The sequence below is a fragment of the Candidozyma haemuli genome, assembly GCF_002926055.2.
Source record: "Candidozyma haemuli strain B11899 chromosome Unknown A_2014730914, whole genome shotgun sequence".
Taxonomy (NCBI): Eukaryota; Fungi; Ascomycota; class Pichiomycetes; order Serinales; family Metschnikowiaceae; genus Candidozyma; species Candidozyma haemuli.
In genome coordinates, this window is record NW_020289906.1 from 285160 (window position 1) to 302807 (window position 17648).

Below are 17648 nucleotides of genomic sequence, written 5' to 3' on the forward strand. Positions count from 1 at the left end.
GTACCCATCCTAGACAACGTATACACGTCACTAATGGCATTGAACAAGGTTTTGGATCCGTCTGAAATCCTCGACGTTCCTCCACTGGACAAGTCGTCCACAGACTTACTCTCTGCCCAGCTCTTGGAGCCATCTAACCATTTGACCTGGGATGTTCAAGATCTCATTCAGTCAAAGCCCTCCATTGACAAGCAGCGGATCTTTGAGTCATTGTTGGTCCAGCCAGAACCAATCAAGAGAAGCTCGTTTCGTTTCAAAAGAAGTGGCCTCAAAGGTGAAATCGTGGGATACAAGGAGGAGATAAAGATCTCTGAAGTGGACAATGCAACGTCTGCCAATTCGCTTTCGATCAATAGAAAATACGGTCTGAAGCAGGATGCAACTAGTGGAAAATCAAACTATCTTCCCTTCCAGCCAGGTGGGTTGTTCAGCGGTACTCTGACGAACCAGGCACTTAATACCAAGCAGCATCTTTCCGAGTTTCAATTTTTGCATAAGAACAATCTCGGGTTGTTCGATGTTCCACCAGGGTTCTCGCGTGGTCTTAACATTTCAGGAGCGGCAGAGAACTCTGAAGGCGTTCATGAGTTGGATAGTGAAGGAGAGGATGTCGAAGAATCTCCAAAGGAAGACGGAGAGCCTGGATCTACTGACCTAATGGGAAACGTAGGACAGGACGAATCCAATGGCGAAACTGGCATTTCAGAGATTGATGACTTGATTCCTCTAGATTACATGAAAATGAAGGCTAAGATGGAGTCTGAACAGCGTGTGAAAAGAAATTGGGCACACGTTGTTGATCTCGATCACAAGATTGAAAACTTCCAAGATGTTGTTCCCAATATGGCAAGAGAATGGCCATTCGAGCTTGATACTTTCCAGAAAGAAGCCGTTTACCATTTGGAACAAGGTGATTCTGTTTTTGTTGCTGCCCACACGTCAGCAGGTAAAACAGTTGTCGCCGAATACGCTATTGCAATGGCCGCCAGAAACATGACGAAAACTATCTATACCTCCCCCATTAAGGCATTGTCAAATCAAAAGTTTAGAGATTTTAAAGAGACCTTTAAAGATATGGAGATTGGATTAATTACAGGTGACGTTCAAATCAATCCAGAAGCGAACTGTCTTATCATGACAACAGAAATTTTGAGATCGATGTTGTATCGTGGTGCTGACTTGATCCGTGATGTTGAGTTTGTTATCTTTGATGAAGTGCATTACGTTAACGATATTGATCGTGGTGTCGTGTGGGAAGAAGTCATCATCATGCTTCCCGACCACGTCAAGTATATTCTCTTATCGGCCACTGTTCCTAACACATTTGAGTTTGCTAACTGGGTGGGTAGGACGAAACAGAAAGACATGTACGTGATCTCAACGCCCAAAAGACCGGTTCCTTTGGAAATTTTCATCTGGGGTAAAAAGAACCTTTACAAGGCTATCAACGCCCAGGGTGTCTTCAACGAAGGAGAGTTCAAGAAGTATAAGGAAGCGTTAGCACCAAGTCAGAAGCAGCAGCCTCCAAATGTAACTGTCAGTTACGGACTGAGGAAAGGCCCTGGCGGAACCGCTAGAGGAGGCAATAGAGGTGGTGGCCAAGGTGGAAGAGGTGGTGGCCCTCCAGGAAGAGGCGGTGGTCCATCAGGAAGAGGCGGTCCGGCTGCTAGAGGCAGAGGTAATCTTCAGCCAAGAGGTGGTTTCGCTCGTGATGGTCCTAACAAAGGAACCTGGACTGACTTAGTGCAATACTTGAATCTGAATAAGCTCCTTCCGGCTGTGATTTTCGTGTTTTCTAAGAAAAGGTGTGAGGATTATGCAGCAACACTCAGCGGTGTTCAATTCTGTAACGCAAAGGAAAGATCTGAAATCCATATGTTCATCGACAAAGCTGTTTCACGATTGAAGAAAGAGGACCGTGAGTTGCCACAGATTTTGAGTGTGAGAGACATGCTCAGCAGAGGTATCGCTGTCCATCATGGTGGTTTACTTCCTATTGTCAAGGAGTGTATCGAGATTCTCTTTGCCAAATCTTTGGTCAAGGTTTTATTTGCCACAGAAACTTTTGCTATGGGGTTGAACTTGCCAACTAGGACTGTTGTCTTCTCTGAGTTAAGGAAGCACGATGGTAGAGGCTTCAGAAACTTGTTGCCGGGTGAATTTACCCAAATGGCCGGTAGAGCGGGTAGAAGAGGATTGGATTCCACTGGTACCGTCATAGTCATGTCCTATAACGATCCTTTGTCTCCGACTGATTTCAAAGAAGTAACAATGGGAACACCCACAAAGCTTCTGTCTCAGTTCAGATTGACTTATAACATGATCTTGAATCTTTTGCGTATCGAAGCGTTGAGAGTGGAAGAAATGATCAAGCATTCTTTCAGTGAAAATTCGTCCCAAACTTTGCTTCCCGAACATCAAAAGAAAGTGGAGGCACTCAAGCAAGAACTTAGCTCGACCCAGGTTGAAGAGAGCTCGCAAATCAGTGAGTATAAGGAGGCCTTCTCGATCATCTCTCAGTATCGTGAAGTTTATGGCAAGATCGTGACGGAAGTTTCTAAGCTGACATTGACAAGAACAGCTCTCTTGCATCCCGGCAAACTTATGTGCTTTCTTGATGAGGACGGTGTTGTAAGGGCTGGTTTCCTTGTTAAATGTGATTTGAATGCTGATAAAATGATCTTCCTTACCTTTGACCATGGCAGAACTTATGAGGAGCAAGGTGAGCACTTGCCTTATGTTCCTGTCCCACAGTTCATCAAGAGCACAAGACAAGAGATTCGTTACTCTGGGGATTTGAGGACTACCAGTGTTCCATTCGAAAACGTTCAATTTGCAAGTTCTTACTGCCTTCGTACGAACATGAAAAAAATCTTGTCCAACGATGCCCAAGCTGTGAAGGAAGCCGAGTCTTCTATCAATAATATTCTTCGTGTGCAGTTATTCTGGTTTGAAATTGAATTCCAAAAGGCAGTCCAGCTCTCGTTGCATGAGTTAGTCAATGAAAAAACCCAGCTTGTGACCAAGTTGCGGGACATGACTGTTTACAAGAAACCTGAGTTTAAGAAGATATATTCGCAATTGGCAAAGCGTGATGGCCTCGAAAAGAATATAGAGTCATTGAACTTATTGATCTCAGATGAGAATTTGGAGTTACTTCCAGATTATGAACAAAGACTTAAGGTTTTGCAAGCATTGGCTTTCATCGATGATCAACAACGTGTTGTGCTCAAGGGCCGTGTTGCCTGTGAAATCAACTCTGGATGGGAATTGGTCTTGACTGAACTTATCCTCGACAACTTCTTGGGCGATTTCCAACCTGAAGAGATTGTCGCTCTTCTATCTTGTTTCGTTTACGAAGGACGTACTAATGAAGAGGAAGAGCCACCAATGACACCCCGCTTGGAAAAGGGAAAGGTTGAGATTCTTAAGATCACTGAAAGGCTTCTTAAGGTCTACAATGAACATCAAGTTTCTCTTACTTCTGAAGAGGAGGAGTTCCTTGAACGTAAGAGATTTGCGTTGGTTAATGTTGTCTATGAATGGGCTAGAGGCTTGACCTTTAGTGAGATTATGCAGATTTCCGTTGAGTCAGAGGGAACTATTGTTCGTGTGATCACTAGACTAGACGAAATCTGTCGTCAAGTAAAGAACGCAGCATTGATTGTTGGTGATTCTACTTTACATTCTAAGATGAACGAAGCTCAGGAGAAAATCAAGAGAGACATCGTCTTTTGTGCGTCATTATATCTATAAATTTATGTCATCCAGTCGTTTTACGACCTTGCAATGCTATATATACCATTGGTACCGCCCAATATTTTGTCCTGCAAAAGGTTCGTTGCAATGTCCTCGTTGCCGTAGCGAAATAGTAGAATTCCAAGCATCGAATAAAAGCTCCCGATCGCAGTATTGTCTCGAATCTTTTGCCTCAACAAATTAGCCTTGTCTCGAGAAAGTGTTCCGTCAACTTGCGCACCCCTATGAGGAACAAGGCAATCATAAAGAAGTTGACGTTTCATGAAATTTATAATTAATTGGTTCTGGTTCCCAAAAAATGCTAGGTTATGCTGTACCTCAGAATGAGAGGTTGAAAGGTAGGTATTGTCTTGGAAAATCGTAGAGCTGAGCAAGGTCGATCTGAAGTACCGCTTGCCAGATTCACGAAGAACGTCTTGATGGATCAAGCCTCTGTCAAATACCGAGCCTGTCGGGTTTGACACTTGCTTTAGCTTTAAATTAGCGAGACCACAAAGTATTAGTAGCATATCATCGAACAGTAGTGAATAGCTTGGTCCAAGGAAACGCTGTATATGGACCGTCCTGCTTTCTAAAAGCTTTTGGAGTTGAGAGTCCCGGTCTAGCTGCTCCACAAGATTAGAGTTTCTGTGAGCTCCAGAACCGTCTATGTACATTGACTCGAAGTTTGTGGTTGACCTAGGATAAAAATGGAAGTCATGGTCTTTGAGCCTAGCTCTGGCAGGAAGCCCAAGGTTTTGATTCTCTAGAAAGAGATCACTGCTCAGAACCATGGACGAGTGGTTTAGTCGGCATATGTTTAGAAGGTTTGACCTGGGGCGTAGCTTCATGTTGAGAGGAAGTCTCGGATGCTGGCAGAGCATGCGAAAACTAACTGTGAGATGTTGTGGAGTCTCATCGCGTTATCTCATCTCGAGTATTTCACTACAAGCGTGAGACAACATGTCGTCCAAAACAAAGAAGAAGGCAGCTGGAGCTGACCTGAAAAGTCAAACAGATAATGGAGCCTCTGCCGCTCCAAAAAAGGTCAAGATTCCGAAAGCATTCATTGCAAGACCATCTGAGACTAAGAAGCAGACGACGGTGTATTTGCAACCGCAGATTGCAGATGCTATGGAGCTTACAAAGGGCCAGTTTGTCGTCGTTTCAAAGGAAAGTGGACCTGGAGTTGTTGCACTTTTAGATATTGATGACTCTGAAGATTCCAATGTGTTGAGAATCCCTCAAGCCCTTAGGCACCTTGGTGGGATACTCTTAGGAGACCGGTTGCAAATCTCTGGCAAAGGCAAACAGCCCACATATGCTAAAGAGGTGGAAGTCAAAATAGAAAATCTCGAGGACTGGGAAGGTCTTAATACTCGTGCCAAAAAGGCTTTCACGGATGCTGGCGTTCTTCAACCAGGGTTGGAATTGTCAGTACAGGGTACCCCTGTCACTATTACAAGGATTACTGATGCAAGCCTGTCCTTGGAATCAGTAACAGCTAAACTCTCCGAGATATCTTTGGAGTCTTCGGCAGACTTGGCATTGGTGTCGCCTGCCTTCCTTTTCCATACCAGCACAACCGTGAAGGCCTCCACGCAAGATGTCGATTTTGCTTCATACCCAAGAATACCTCGCCCAAGTTCACTTGAACATGTTGGTGGATTGGATAAGCCAATTTCCCTCCTTCGCTCGACTGTCAACTTGCCTCTCCATCATCCTACGCTTTTCTCGGACTTTGGCATATCACCTCCAAGAGGCATTCTTCTACATGGTCCACCTGGAACAGGTAAAACAATGCTATTACGTTGTGTGGCTCATGAATCGGGTGCTCATGTTCTTATGATCAATGGTCCTTCTGTTGTCTCTAAGTATTTGGGAGAAACTGAGAATGCCATTCGGGACCTTTTTGCTGAAGCAGTGAAGTACCAGCCTTCGATCATCATTATGGATGAGATAGACTCGCTTGCGCCTAAGAGAGGTTCAGACGATGCCGGTGAGACAGAATCAAGGGTTGTTGCTACGTTGCTTACTATGATGGATGGCATGGGTGATTCGGGAAGAGTCGTGGTTGTTGGTGCGACGAACAGGCCAAATCTGATTGATCCGGCTCTTCGAAGACCGGGACGTTTTGATCAAGAAGTTGAAATTGGCATTCCTGACGTAGAGGCTAGAGCTGACATACTTGCTAAACAGCTCACGCGAATGAAGAGTGAAAAGTGCAACCTTCTGAATGACGATATCAAAGAGGTGGCACTGAAGACCCACGGATATGTGGGAGCAGATTTGGCAGCCTTGTGTCGTGAAGGTGTAATGAAGACTATTGCAAGAGGGCTTTCTGGGAAGTCTTCTCCTGTTCATATCGGCACTATTGCTTCTCTCGACCTATCGAATATTGATCACATCGATCCAGACGTCAAAGTGGAAAAGGCTGATCTAGAAGCGGCTTTATTGGACGTCAGGCCTTCAGCTATGCGAGAAATCTTCTTAGAAATGCCAAAGGTATCTTGGGACGATATTGGAGGTCAACATGAACTTAAACAAAAGCTCACTGAGGTTGTACAACTTCCTCTTGAAGCAAGCGAAACGTTTGCCAGTTTGGGTATTTCGGCACCTAAGGGAGTTCTTCTTTACGGTCCGCCAGGCTGTTCCAAAACCCTTACTGCTAAAGCTTTGGCTTCAGAGTCCGGTCTTAATTTTTTGGCTGTTAAGGGACCCGAGATCTTCAACAAATATGTCGGTGAGAGTGAAAGGACGATAAGAGAGATTTTTAGGAAAGCTCGTGCAGCTGCGCCATCTATCATCTTCTTTGATGAAATCGATGCACTTGCTTCATCCAGAGAAGAAGCTCTGACACTGGCTGCTCAGCATGTTCTTACCTCTTTACTTAATGAGATCGACGGTGTTGAAGAACTCAACGGAGTGGTCATTGTGGCTGCCACTAACAGGCCTACAGAAATAGATGCTGCTCTTTTGAGACCAGGCCGTTTGGATAGACATATTTACGTTGCCCCTCCAGATCATGAAGCTAGACTTCATATATTGAACCGCAAATGCAGCAGATTTGATGTTGAAAATGCATCTGAGCTTTTTGAGAGGTTATCTCAGGCAACCGAGGGATGCTCTGGTGCTGAAGTTGCTCTCCTTTGTCAGGAGGCTGGCCTCGCTGCTATTATGGAAGATAAAACTACAAGGAAAGTCGAGGAACGTCACTTTGATCATGCTTTAAAATCTATTTCAAAGGGCATCACTCCTGATATGCTTGAATATTATAGAGAGTTCTCCCACCGCAGTGGACTTACTATGTGAAATATAAGATCACTTTATTTACATCATGTTCATCTTATTTCGTTAATTACTGCTGCTTGCAGCCCTCCTCTAGCTCTTTCTCCAAATCCTTTGGTAAGTCCTTAGAATCAAAATCAAGCCCATCGGCGCCGTTACCACCGCCGCCCAAAGCACCCAAGTCTCCAAGACCAGGGAAGTCCTTAACATCACCAACTAATTCTGTTGGTGGGTTGCCAAGTTCTTGCAAGCCTTCAAGCAATTTATTAACCTCCTCTCTCTTTTCTGTGTTCTCATTATCGAACTCTGAGCTTTCGAAGAGAGCCATGATATCGTTTGTAACCTCGTATTGTTTTGTGTAACGAGCGTGTTCATCGTCAGGGATCTTGCCCTTTTGTTCCTTCAAGAATTCTGGGAACTTTGTGTTAAGGTCCTTGATTGGCTCGTAAAGAACATCCTTGGAAGACAACTGCTCCAACATATCAGTCAAGAGCTTGGACATGTCGAAATCGCCGTCACCTGCACCGCCACCCAAGCCGGCCAAGAGTTGTGTGAGCATATCTTCTGGGTTGGAACTAGATGGATCATTCTTCAACTGTTCATCGATGTTCTCGCCAGACTTCTTCAATCTTTCCATAGTGTCCTTCATCACACTGTCAAAGTTCTGAGGATCCATGGCTTTCTTTGCATCAGCTCTGTGTGTAGTTTCGAATTGCTTCACCAAGTGCTCGAACTCGTCCTTAGCCTTAGGGTCTTCAATGTTAAGGTCCTTAATGAGGTCCTCCATGTTGATCTGGAAGTCGTCCTCCTGAGGAGCCTCAGATGGCTTCTTTGTGGTACTTGTCGTTTGACTGTTACCAGAAGGACCCTGGTTCTGGGACGATGCTGCTCCAGGAGGCTTACTCAAAACCTGTTCGTCGAATTCGTCCAACAAGTCGTCCAAATCATCCTCTTCGTCGTCTTGAACAGGATTTTTCTCGACCTTTGCTTCGACTGTTGGCTCAACAGTGGTTTCAACCTTCTTTTCTTCGTTTTGGCTCATGATTGGTAAAAGAAGTGACAAGAATGGTGGTTTTTCTTCACATTATCATAGCATGTGGGGGACGATTGGACACAAAGTATATGCAGGCCATTCACGAGTTGTCCAGCTTATGAAATTATTTTCTTGCAATATTATCCCGTAAAAACAGGCAATTTCTCGACCATATTCTTTCTCCAAGCAGATGCCGTGGTTTTAAACCTACTTAACCGTTTGGAGATAATCTACGTTAAAACCGTGTTTGATATGTGGGGTAGTGCGGGCCGAGGTTGGGTGCAAAATTCAACCAAGGTGGGGCACGAATCATGGAAATAAGACAGTCCATTCATCAAAAAGTATTCATTTAAAGGTGAAGCATAGCGGACTCTTTTTAAAAAGCCTCGGATCTGCTCGCAATTTAAAAATGTTGTAAACTGACATTTTTGATGGCTAGCAAATTGAGATACGTAGGAACCCCAGAGGCAATTGGACTCTACGTCTGAGATGCAGCCGAGACCCTAGGCGTCGCCAAGTGCCACCTCTGTGGCCATTGTAGCATATTTGATGAACAGTAACTGCCAAAATAAACTTGGACATTTTTTGATAAAAAGTGTTCATTTTCTTTCCATTTCCTAGACAATGGATATAATTTTATTTATTCAACAGACTGCCTGAGTGAATTTGTCGGCCTCGAGTTTTCTGGACCAAATGGCTTGAAGGGTTGCGGACTTTGGCTGCGAAACGAGTGGCTTCAGGTGATGGAAAGCCCTGAAGACAAATGATATCAAATGAGATGTATCTCTTCTAAGCCAATGCATTGCTTTCATTTCGGTTAAATAGCAATGAGAAGTCTTTTTTCCTGGTTTAAATTTCAAGCAGTCATTTAAGTGTATGTATGTGTTTTTCAAGGTCGGTAGGATAATGAGAAGGTATTGTGGATTTGGAGTGATTTCCTGAACTTCTCATCTTCCTCGCATGAACGAAAACACGCCCCAAAAATCCAATACAACAGATTTTGAAAGTGACAACATCATTTGAAGCCCTAAATCAACCCTTAATGTACCTAAAGATCTTACAGATCCTTTATCCTCTTCTTTGACTGATTGGTTACCATTTTGGGGACTAGTTGTAAGGGCTTTCTGCAGGTCGGCCTCAACTGGTATGAAAAAATTAAGAGCCTCAAACATTTTGCTACACACCCCCAAATAACCCCCACATCAACATAGATTCGCCAGCATGTCTCTTTGCAAGACCCGATTACAAGAAGAAAGAAAACAGTGGAGAAGAGATCATCCTTTTGGTTTCTACGCACGCCCCAAGAAAACTGCAGATGGCTCGCTAGACTTGACACACTGGGATGCTGGTATTCCAGGTAAGGCTAATACCCTTTGGGCTGACGCCACATTCCCTGTCACAATCTTCTTCTCGGAGGAGTATCCATCCAAACCACCTAAGGTGATGTTCCCTCCCGCATTTTATCATCCCAACGTCTACCCTAGTGGTACTGTGTGCTTATCTATTTTGAATGAGTCGCAGGATTGGAGACCCGCCATTACATTGAAACAAATACTTTTGGGTATCCAGGAACTTTTAACCAACCCTAACCCTGACTCGCCTGCTCAGGAACCTGCCTGGAAAGCTTTCAGTAAGGATAGGGCAACCTACGAGAAGAAAGTCAAGGAACAGGCAAAGAAGTACGCCAACGCCTCGTAGACCTTGAAGAATGAAAGAATGAATCAGCCAAACCGGTGTTTACCCACCAGCTGTATATAATTGTATTGTATAGGAGTCTAGCTCGCACGGAATATAGGATTAGATTAAAATAACACTTTCACTAAGTGGCCGAATTCGATATCAAATCACGACTCTTTACCGCCCCTTCATTTCCTGAACCTTCTCCAAGTTGCGAAGTACCCTTCTCCTTATATGTACTGACAGCTGGAATGTCCGCCTTGATTCGCAGCACAAGAGTCAGATAGGCACGAGGCTCCAACTTGATAAGCGTATGCAAAGGAATCAGCATCCATGGACTCTCTTCTTGAGGCACATTCATGAAGTAAGCATATAGACAACGCAACACAGCTTGATGGGTAATAATGAGAATATTTTCTTGACGTTCTAATTCCATGATGATTGGCTCTAAGCGGATGACAATATCTCTGTACAGCTCACCTCCACGGTAACGGTACTCATATTTGTTATCATCACGGGCCTTGAAGTCATCGGGAAACTCTGTTTCAATCTCTTCGTAAGTCATACCATCACATTCACCAGCATCTAATTCATCCAAAGCTTTCCACTCTAGCTTTTTCTTGTAAGGCAAGAATGATGCAGTTTGTTGGGTTCTCTTCAATGTCGATGTCCAGACAGTGAGGTTTGTATGCTTGTGTTCTTCCCCAAGTGACTTAAGTACAAGCTCGGGAAGCTTCTTGGCGTATCTCCAACCGCGTTCGGAAAGGTCCAGGTCACCTCCGATTTGGCCAGTCAAGTTGTACTGGGATTCACCGTGTCTTGACAACCAGATACTACGAGGCTTGATGTGCAAATTCATCACGTAGTAGACGATTCTCAGTTCCAAGTAACTTTCGATTCTGTTGACAATGATTTGTGACGTGACGTTGACAAGCTTAATGAAAGTTAAGTCGGCATCAGCGGCCAGATCCATCGTCTCGTAATACTTTTCGTACTGTTTGATTCTGCCCAAGAAGTCACTTGTGGCATATTCCGAGTCAAGATCAACATAGTCTGGCGATGTTGTTTTCACATCAGCGATATTCTGCAAAATTAATTCCTTATCGTCACACCACAGCTCCAAGAAGATTGGCTCAATCAAGTTCTCTCTGCACAATTTAAGGAGTTGAGATCTTCTCTCTCTTGTGGAGTTGGTAGCATCGAGGATACCCACGACACCATTCTCTTCAGCAAACCATTTCATCATATCATTCACAGCCTGATTAACTGCCTCAGCTCTGATTTTAAGACCTTCCTCATTCTTTGGGTCGAAGAAGTCATAAGTCGTATCCTCTCTCAGCGTTAAAAGACGCCTATAAGAACCAACATTGAAACATTTGCTTTTAATAGATAGCCACAGAAGATACCTCACAATCTTCTGCGCAATCAACGATTTCCCTCGAGCGGGTAAACCGACCATGATGACACAGATACGGACATTTTCAATGTGTGAAACAGAATAGACTGGCATGTTGGGTTGGTTGTGGCTGCTTCGTTTGAAAGGCCGGAGAAAAGGGTTGGTCAGATAAAGTTGGCACAAGGAAACACGAAACGGTGCGATTCCCCAGATTTTTTTTTTTTTTTTTCTTGACGCTTTCTTGCTCGAACTTTGTCTCGTGCACCGAGGACAAGAGTCACTTGTGAACAATTAAGGCTGTATAAAAGGAATCAAAAGACGTTTATCTTGTACTAGAACAAGATAAGTTATCCAAAAAATGGTCGTAGTTGCCCTAATTTTTTTCACCCTTCTCGTATTTCCTAAAACTCTAGATGCCGTGTGCGTCTTGTGGGGCAGAGGGTAACGGGGATGCAGACTAACAAAGAGGCTTTAGGGCTGCCTCGATTTTCCGAAGCACACTACTGATAGGGGTTAAGAAGGGTTGCTAAAGGCGGTCACAGCTGTGTCTTTGGTTGTGTAAGCTTTTTTCCCTAGGTGATCTTGAAACACCAGTATATGGGCGCAGTCAAATGGCTGCGAATTGAGTACATCCAAGGGGTTGCCTAACAACAAACACAATAGAAAGGGGATATTTATGAGAAGGGTTGCGAGACGAATAGAAGTAGACGACTGATTTAGCTTAGCTCTCAGCCAACCGTTGTGCTTGTCACCTTCCATTTTTGAATAGCCAATCTGTGGGTCTGCCTTGGCAAAAGACCGCATTTTGCCGAGCTCAAACGACAAGGAGAGAGAACAGAAGTTAAAGCCGAAAGACGTCTATAAATCTATTAATTATAAACACAATGATGTATTAATATAGCCATTTATATGCTTCTAAGCTGCTCTAAAGCATTACGGCGTAGGAGCGCACGTGACCTCACAGGTATCTCCTCTCCCTTTCTTCTGCCAAGATACAACATCTACAACATCTCCACAAGTAAAAATGAAGAGATTTCTTCCGAAGCAGAAGAAGGAAGGCCAAAGGGATGCCGCGGAGCCACAAGCTGCGTCTGGAAATGCTTCAACTTGCTCCGAAAATGATTCTCTTCACGATCTTCGACCCATGTTCCAACATGAGACTTCTGCGTTAACCAACGACTTACTGCTCAATACGAATCCAAGCATTTATGCGCCTTCTTCACGCACCGACGATTCGGAAGGTGCATCGAAGTCGCTTTTTTCAAGCAGACAGTCATATTCTACGAGACAGTCGTCTTACATGTCTTCCAGATCAAAGAAGAATACGTCAGCCAACGAGATGGGACCAGCTCTTCAGGTCTTCGATATACCAGAGGATAAAGATAGCGAGGGCTCACCCCAAGAGGCCCTTTCCGAGTTACTCCACGTTCTTTGGCAAGATATTTCGTACATTCAGACACAGTACCTCAACTCCCTGCTAACTTTGTCCACTTGCGTTGTCCATATCATTGACTGTCTTAAGGACTTCGTTGCTTTCACCGACAAGTTTGAAAGCGATCAAGAATGGAACTTCACTGCTTATGATAACAGTGACGTGAGAAGAGTGCTCAAGACCTATCTTCACTTGTATGACAATTTATTGAAAGACGAGGCTTACGTGAGACTTAGACTACTCTTGTGCAAGAACTTTAATGATTTTACTGCTTCATTGAAGAGTTCATCGAGGAGGACTGTCTCGGGGCAGAATATCGCCAAACCACAGAATTTTGCTATTGGTGCAAATGATGGTCGTCCTCTTCCTCGTCAAGAGGCTATATCTCGAATCATTGGGAGAATTGCAAGCAGCTCAACATATATCCAGGAACAGAATGGTTCGTTCATTGCTCCTATAGCTCGAGGCACGTCTAAGGATATGAACGTGTTATGCTTATACTTTGGATATCCTAACCCATCAGAGAATCATAATAGTGTGATCTCCAACATTAACGAGCTTTACGATGATGTGCATGTTTTAATAGCAAAGAACAAGATAGAATTTGCGTCTACTGCTGCATCGTCATCTTCAGCGCAACTACCCGAAAGCCTGGTCCCTGCGTCTTTTGCCCCCAATGTTCCCCGGTTCAAGTTACCCTTCAGAGTTCCAAGTGACTCCACTAGTCCCCCATTGTCTCTCTCAGTTTCGACTGAGAGCGCGAGGAGGGTGTCCGGAACGATAGGTGGTTTCATATACCCTAAAATCGACATTCAAAAGCAACCACATCTTTCCTCATATGCAAAATCAAAGTTTGCGATATCATGTGGGCACGTCTGCTTAGACAAGAGAGAAGAGATCGTCGATTATCCATATGTATCGTCGCCATCGTCTGTGCTTATTGGTCTTTATAAACAGGCTTTACAAGATCAGTATCAGAAATGTGTCCGAAACGAGGGTGATCAGTCAATGCTCGATTCTAAGGTAGCATATTCTTCTGTTTTGAATCAACTTGATGAAATGTTCCCGGTTGGAAAAGTGAAAACGCTTGATCCAAAAACTAAACAAGAAAAAGTCGAAACGAGAAACTTCCCAAAACACAGATTCGGTCAAATCATATGGGGTGAAAGAACTTTGATCCAAGCTAAGAGAACAAAAGATGGTCGCCAATTAAAAGAAAAAAGACTTAGTGATTTGGCTATTATTAAGGTCAACAAATTACTCAAATGCGACCAGAATTATCTCGGAGATGATATCGCGTTTAACGAATATGATCCTTCGTTGATATTTGAGAACCTTTATGTCCGTAAAATTATTCTGCTCGGTCGCCTGGCGCGGGATATTTCTGAGAATCTTAATGAGGTCGATTCCATGGCGTCAACACAGTCAATGGATTCTGATGGCAATGTGACACACAGAGGATTACCGGTGTTCAAATATGGATCGACAACAAAGTTTACGAAAGGTTTCTTAAATGGAATTAAGCTTGTCTACTGGTTGGATGGAGCTATTCACTCGTCCGAATTTGTTGTGAACTCTTGTGAAAACACAACTGCTTTCGCTGCTGGCGGCGATAGCGGCTCGTGGATCTTGACTAAGCTAGAAAACGTGAAAGGTCTGGCAAAGAAGGAAGGTTTAGGTGTTGTGGGAATGCTTCATTCGTACGATGGTGAATTTAGACAGTTCGGTCTTTTCACCCCAATGACTGAAATATTAGACCGTTTGGCTGAAGTAACGAAAATCCAATGGGGAGTCGTCGGTGTTCAAGAAAAAGGAGGCGAAATCATTTCTAATGACTCAGATAGCGGATCAGAACTCTCAAGCGACTCCGAAGATGATAGCGAATACGAAGATGGACTCGAAGAGCAAACGAAAGCACTTCAGATTGATTGAGACTACAAATTCAAACAAAGCAAGTCATAATCATAACGAAATAAAAATAAAGTGGGAGAAAGAACTGAATTTCCAAAGGCAAACGGTGTTTTTTTTTTTCTTTTTTTCTTTTCTTTTGGTTTAGCCGACTACAGGGCGATAAGAAAGGCTATCTCAATGCCTAAGCAAGTAAGGCAGCGAAACCCAAGAATGCCGCAAGTACTGGGACAGGATTAGTACCAGCACCATCCCAAGAAGTCACCGTTGGCTCGGGTGGTGATACAGTTGGTTCAGGGCCAGTTGGCTGAGGACCAGTTGGCTGAGGACCAGTTGGTTCAGGACCGGTTGGCGCAGGAGGAATACACGAGGAAACGGTCACTGTGGTTGGCTCAGTGACTGTAATTGTGGTTGGATGACAGTGACGAGGTCCACAGGTGGTCAATGTAATCGTGGTCTCTGTTGGGCAATACGTGGTGTAGTCGGTGAGAGTTGTTGTTGTTGTGGTGTGGTTCCATCCGCCGGTTGGAAGTGAAGGTGTTGGAGTGTGGTGATCATCATCATCATCATCGTCGTCACCGTCACCATCACCATCACCATCACCGTCACCGTCACCGTCACCGTCACCATCGCCATCGCCATCGCCATCGCCATCGCCATCGCCATCGCCATCGCCGTCTCCATCACCATCACCATCACCATCACCTTCCTTCTCAGCACGGAACCTGACTTCGGCACAGTCCTCATATGGCTGAGTCTCGTTTACATAAACCAAGTTACTTCTGTCATAGCCGTTAGGGTCTTGGGTTGCTTTACAAGCCCAAGTCTTGGCACTCAATTGAAGGTAATTGTCTGCAATAGCGACGTTACTGTCACCGTCGCCCCGAGACGCCATTACCAAGTATTGGCCTAGAACGGCCATCTTCAGGTCCCAACCTTCGAGCTCATGATCCTCCTCGTCATATTCCAAACCAATTGGGTTATCATTGAGGAAGACATAGTCGAGACCAGACCGGGCCTCCTTGTTAGCGTAGAGGCCCTTTCCGTTGTATTCTTCGTTATCGGTCTCTGCGTAAAGTTTGTAACGGTCTGCAGCGACTGTCGAAGCGATTAAAGCGAGAGCAAGGTATTTCATGTTAAAGTAGGTGGAGAGCTAAAAAGAAAACGGATTATACGGGTATTTATAGAGCAACCGGGGATTCCCTAGACCATTTGAAGAATGTCTATATTTGGTATCCCATTCTACTTATGGTTGGCTTTGCCAGGACAGATCTGCCCAAAGTGGATCCCTTGGGGTAACTTACGACGCAAAAATACACAAGTCCATTTTTAGACCGCAACTAGTATCAAATTTAGTAACGGTGGTGACGGTTTGCATTGGTTCCTGAATGAAACAATACCGCTGTTGGCCGACCCCAGGTTAACAGATGCGGCTGGTACCACTTGAGACAGGGGTATGCGTAGATTACGAGGTATTTGCTTACGCCGCGCAGGACCCTTTTGCAACCATTAGGCTGATCATTAGCGGGAAGCAAAACGGGCACCGAAAGTATTAGGGCCATGGTGTGATTTGGGTGAAAAAGGTTTCGGCAATCAACACATGGGCGGTCTATTTGGTTCTGGTGATTTACCTTTTCACGTTCATGGGCATTCCCGGCTTTCTTTTTAAGGTTGCGTTGGGGAAGGTTAGTGGGCCAGGCCGTTTACGAGCGGGGAGCTATTTTTGGGGGGATTGGGTGCTACAGTTCTTTTATAAAAAAATTGATGACTTGAATTGGACGAAGTATTTAAAGTATCCCTCAAAATCAAAACAGAAAGAATAAAAGAAAATTGAAAATAGAACTCTTCCCAACAAGTAGTGTTTTTGTTTGTTGTTTTTATCTAAGCGAGCGTAGATTAGATCAACAAGGCTGCGAAACCGGCAAGACCAGCAGCCATACCAGCAGCGTTCTGGGCAGCACCGCCCTCGAAGGAGGAAACAGATGGAGACACAGAAGGTCCAGCAACGGAAGATGGTTTAGTCTCCTTTGGTGGTGGGGTCTCCTTTGGTCCAGTCTCCTTTGGTCCAGTCTCCTTTGGAGGTGTCTCCTTTGGAGCGGTTTCCTCAGGGTGAGTCTCCTTTGGAGGTGTCTCCTTAGGGTGGGTCTCCTCAGGCTTGGTTGGGGTTGGCTTAGGGTGTGGGGTGGTGGTCTTTGGAATGATACATTCCTCAGTCACAGTCACAGTCTTTGGCTCAGTCACAGTGATTGGCTTTGGACCGCAGACATGCTCCACACAGGTGGTGACAGTGAAGGTAGTTGGCTCAGGGCAGTAGGTAGTGTAGCCAGTCACGGTGACGTGCTTGGTAGTGGTATGGTTCCAGCCATCGTGAGAAGATGGTGGTGGCTGTTCCTTGCCGTCTCTCTTAAGAGAGATCTTGTGGCAGGTGTCGTTTGGAGCTTCAGAGGCAGCAGCGACACCATAGTCGTCCTTAAAGTACTTGTATGGGTCGTCGAGGTCCTTACAAGCCCAGAGCTGCTCCTTGATCTGAAGAATACCCTCTTCGTTGAAGGTAATCTCAGATGGAGTCACAGCAGGGCCAACCTGGAGGAAACCAGCATCGGCACCAACATTGCCCTTGTAGTCACCCTCATAGTTGAAAAGGTGTTTCTCCTCTGGGTTGTAGTGGAATTCAGGGCTTCTCTCCCCCTCAACAAGGAAGTAGTTAATGCCCGCACCTTCGTGGACAGGGGCAACACCCTTATTGTTAACGTCTGAGTGGTCAGAGACGATTCTGAGCTTGAGGGTCTCCTCGGCAGCGATAACGGCTGAAGCGAAAAAAGCGAGAGTAGTGTATTTCATTATCGAGTTAGTGTGATAGCTTCTGAAGACTTATTCCAAACAGCGGGACATAGGACTTCTTATATAGTACAGAAAAAAGCGCTGGCAACCACTAGCATATAGGCACCAGCTTGGGTATTGCAGCCATTCTCCAAGAAAGCGTACTAAAAATAGGCTTCCAACAAGCACAACCTGCGTCAGGGTCTCACGCACCTTTTCTAGCTCTGCAGCCCAATCCAGCAGGTAAATTGACGTATTTGTGCACGCACCCTACATAGTCAAATCTTATACCAAACCAGCACCTACTTCTTTTAGCTTGTCCCCTCTACACGCTTACCATTGTGGTAGCACTTGGC

The 17648-nt window shown here is 44.8% G+C and overlaps 9 protein-coding genes across 9 annotated transcripts; 4 read left to right on the forward strand and 5 right to left on the reverse strand. All coding sequences in view use genetic code 12, as the record gives it.

The window, feature by feature from the left end:
• Positions 1-33: 33 nt before the first annotated feature.
• On the forward strand, positions 34-3756 carry SKI2 (SKI complex RNA helicase subunit; the record flags this gene model as incomplete). Its single annotated transcript, XM_025483882.1, has 1 exon — positions 34-3756. The coding sequence occupies one exon, from the start codon at positions 34-36 to the stop codon at positions 3754-3756; it is 3723 nt and encodes a 1240-aa protein (XP_025342097.1).
• A 20-nt stretch (positions 3757-3776) lies between these two features.
• Positions 3777-4532, reverse strand: CXQ85_000123 (uncharacterized protein; the record flags this gene model as incomplete). The annotated part of the gene is made up of 1 exon (XM_025483883.1): positions 3777-4532. The coding sequence occupies one exon, from the start codon at positions 4530-4532 to the stop codon at positions 3777-3779; it is 756 nt and encodes a 251-aa protein (XP_025342098.1).
• Positions 4533-4701: 169 nt separating this feature from the next.
• On the forward strand, positions 4702-7050 carry CXQ85_000124 (AAA family ATPase; the record flags this gene model as incomplete). Its single annotated transcript, XM_025483884.1, has 1 exon — positions 4702-7050. One exon carries the CDS (start codon positions 4702-4704, stop codon positions 7048-7050), a length of 2349 nt encoding a protein of 782 aa, XP_025342099.1.
• Positions 7051-7096: 46 nt separating this feature from the next.
• On the reverse strand, positions 7097-8068 carry PEX19 (Pex19p; the record flags this gene model as incomplete). Its single annotated transcript, XM_025483885.1, has 1 exon — positions 7097-8068. One exon carries the CDS (start codon positions 8066-8068, stop codon positions 7097-7099), a length of 972 nt encoding a protein of 323 aa, XP_025342100.1.
• Positions 8069-9280: 1212 nt separating this feature from the next.
• CXQ85_000126 (E2 SUMO-conjugating protein) lies at positions 9281-9757 on the forward strand (the record flags this gene model as incomplete). Its single annotated transcript, XM_025483886.1, has 1 exon — positions 9281-9757. The coding sequence occupies one exon, from the start codon at positions 9281-9283 to the stop codon at positions 9755-9757; it is 477 nt and encodes a 158-aa protein (XP_025342101.1).
• Positions 9758-9878: 121 nt separating this feature from the next.
• Positions 9879-11246, reverse strand: CXQ85_000127 (fructose-2,6-bisphosphatase; the record flags this gene model as incomplete). The annotated part of the gene is made up of 1 exon (XM_025483887.1): positions 9879-11246. The coding sequence occupies one exon, from the start codon at positions 11244-11246 to the stop codon at positions 9879-9881; it is 1368 nt and encodes a 455-aa protein (XP_025342102.1).
• A 910-nt stretch (positions 11247-12156) lies between these two features.
• SSY5 (Ssy5p) lies at positions 12157-14496 on the forward strand (the record flags this gene model as incomplete). The annotated part of the gene is made up of 1 exon (XM_025483888.1): positions 12157-14496. The coding sequence occupies one exon, from the start codon at positions 12157-12159 to the stop codon at positions 14494-14496; it is 2340 nt and encodes a 779-aa protein (XP_025342103.1).
• A 160-nt stretch (positions 14497-14656) lies between these two features.
• Positions 14657-15607, reverse strand: CXQ85_000129 (uncharacterized protein; the record flags this gene model as incomplete). Its single annotated transcript, XM_025483889.1, has 1 exon — positions 14657-15607. One exon carries the CDS (start codon positions 15605-15607, stop codon positions 14657-14659), a length of 951 nt encoding a protein of 316 aa, XP_025342104.1.
• A 761-nt stretch (positions 15608-16368) lies between these two features.
• CXQ85_000130 (uncharacterized protein) lies at positions 16369-17313 on the reverse strand (the record flags this gene model as incomplete). Its single annotated transcript, XM_025483890.1, has 1 exon — positions 16369-17313. One exon carries the CDS (start codon positions 17311-17313, stop codon positions 16369-16371), a length of 945 nt encoding a protein of 314 aa, XP_025342105.1.
• Between the last annotated feature and the right edge of the window lie 335 nt (positions 17314-17648).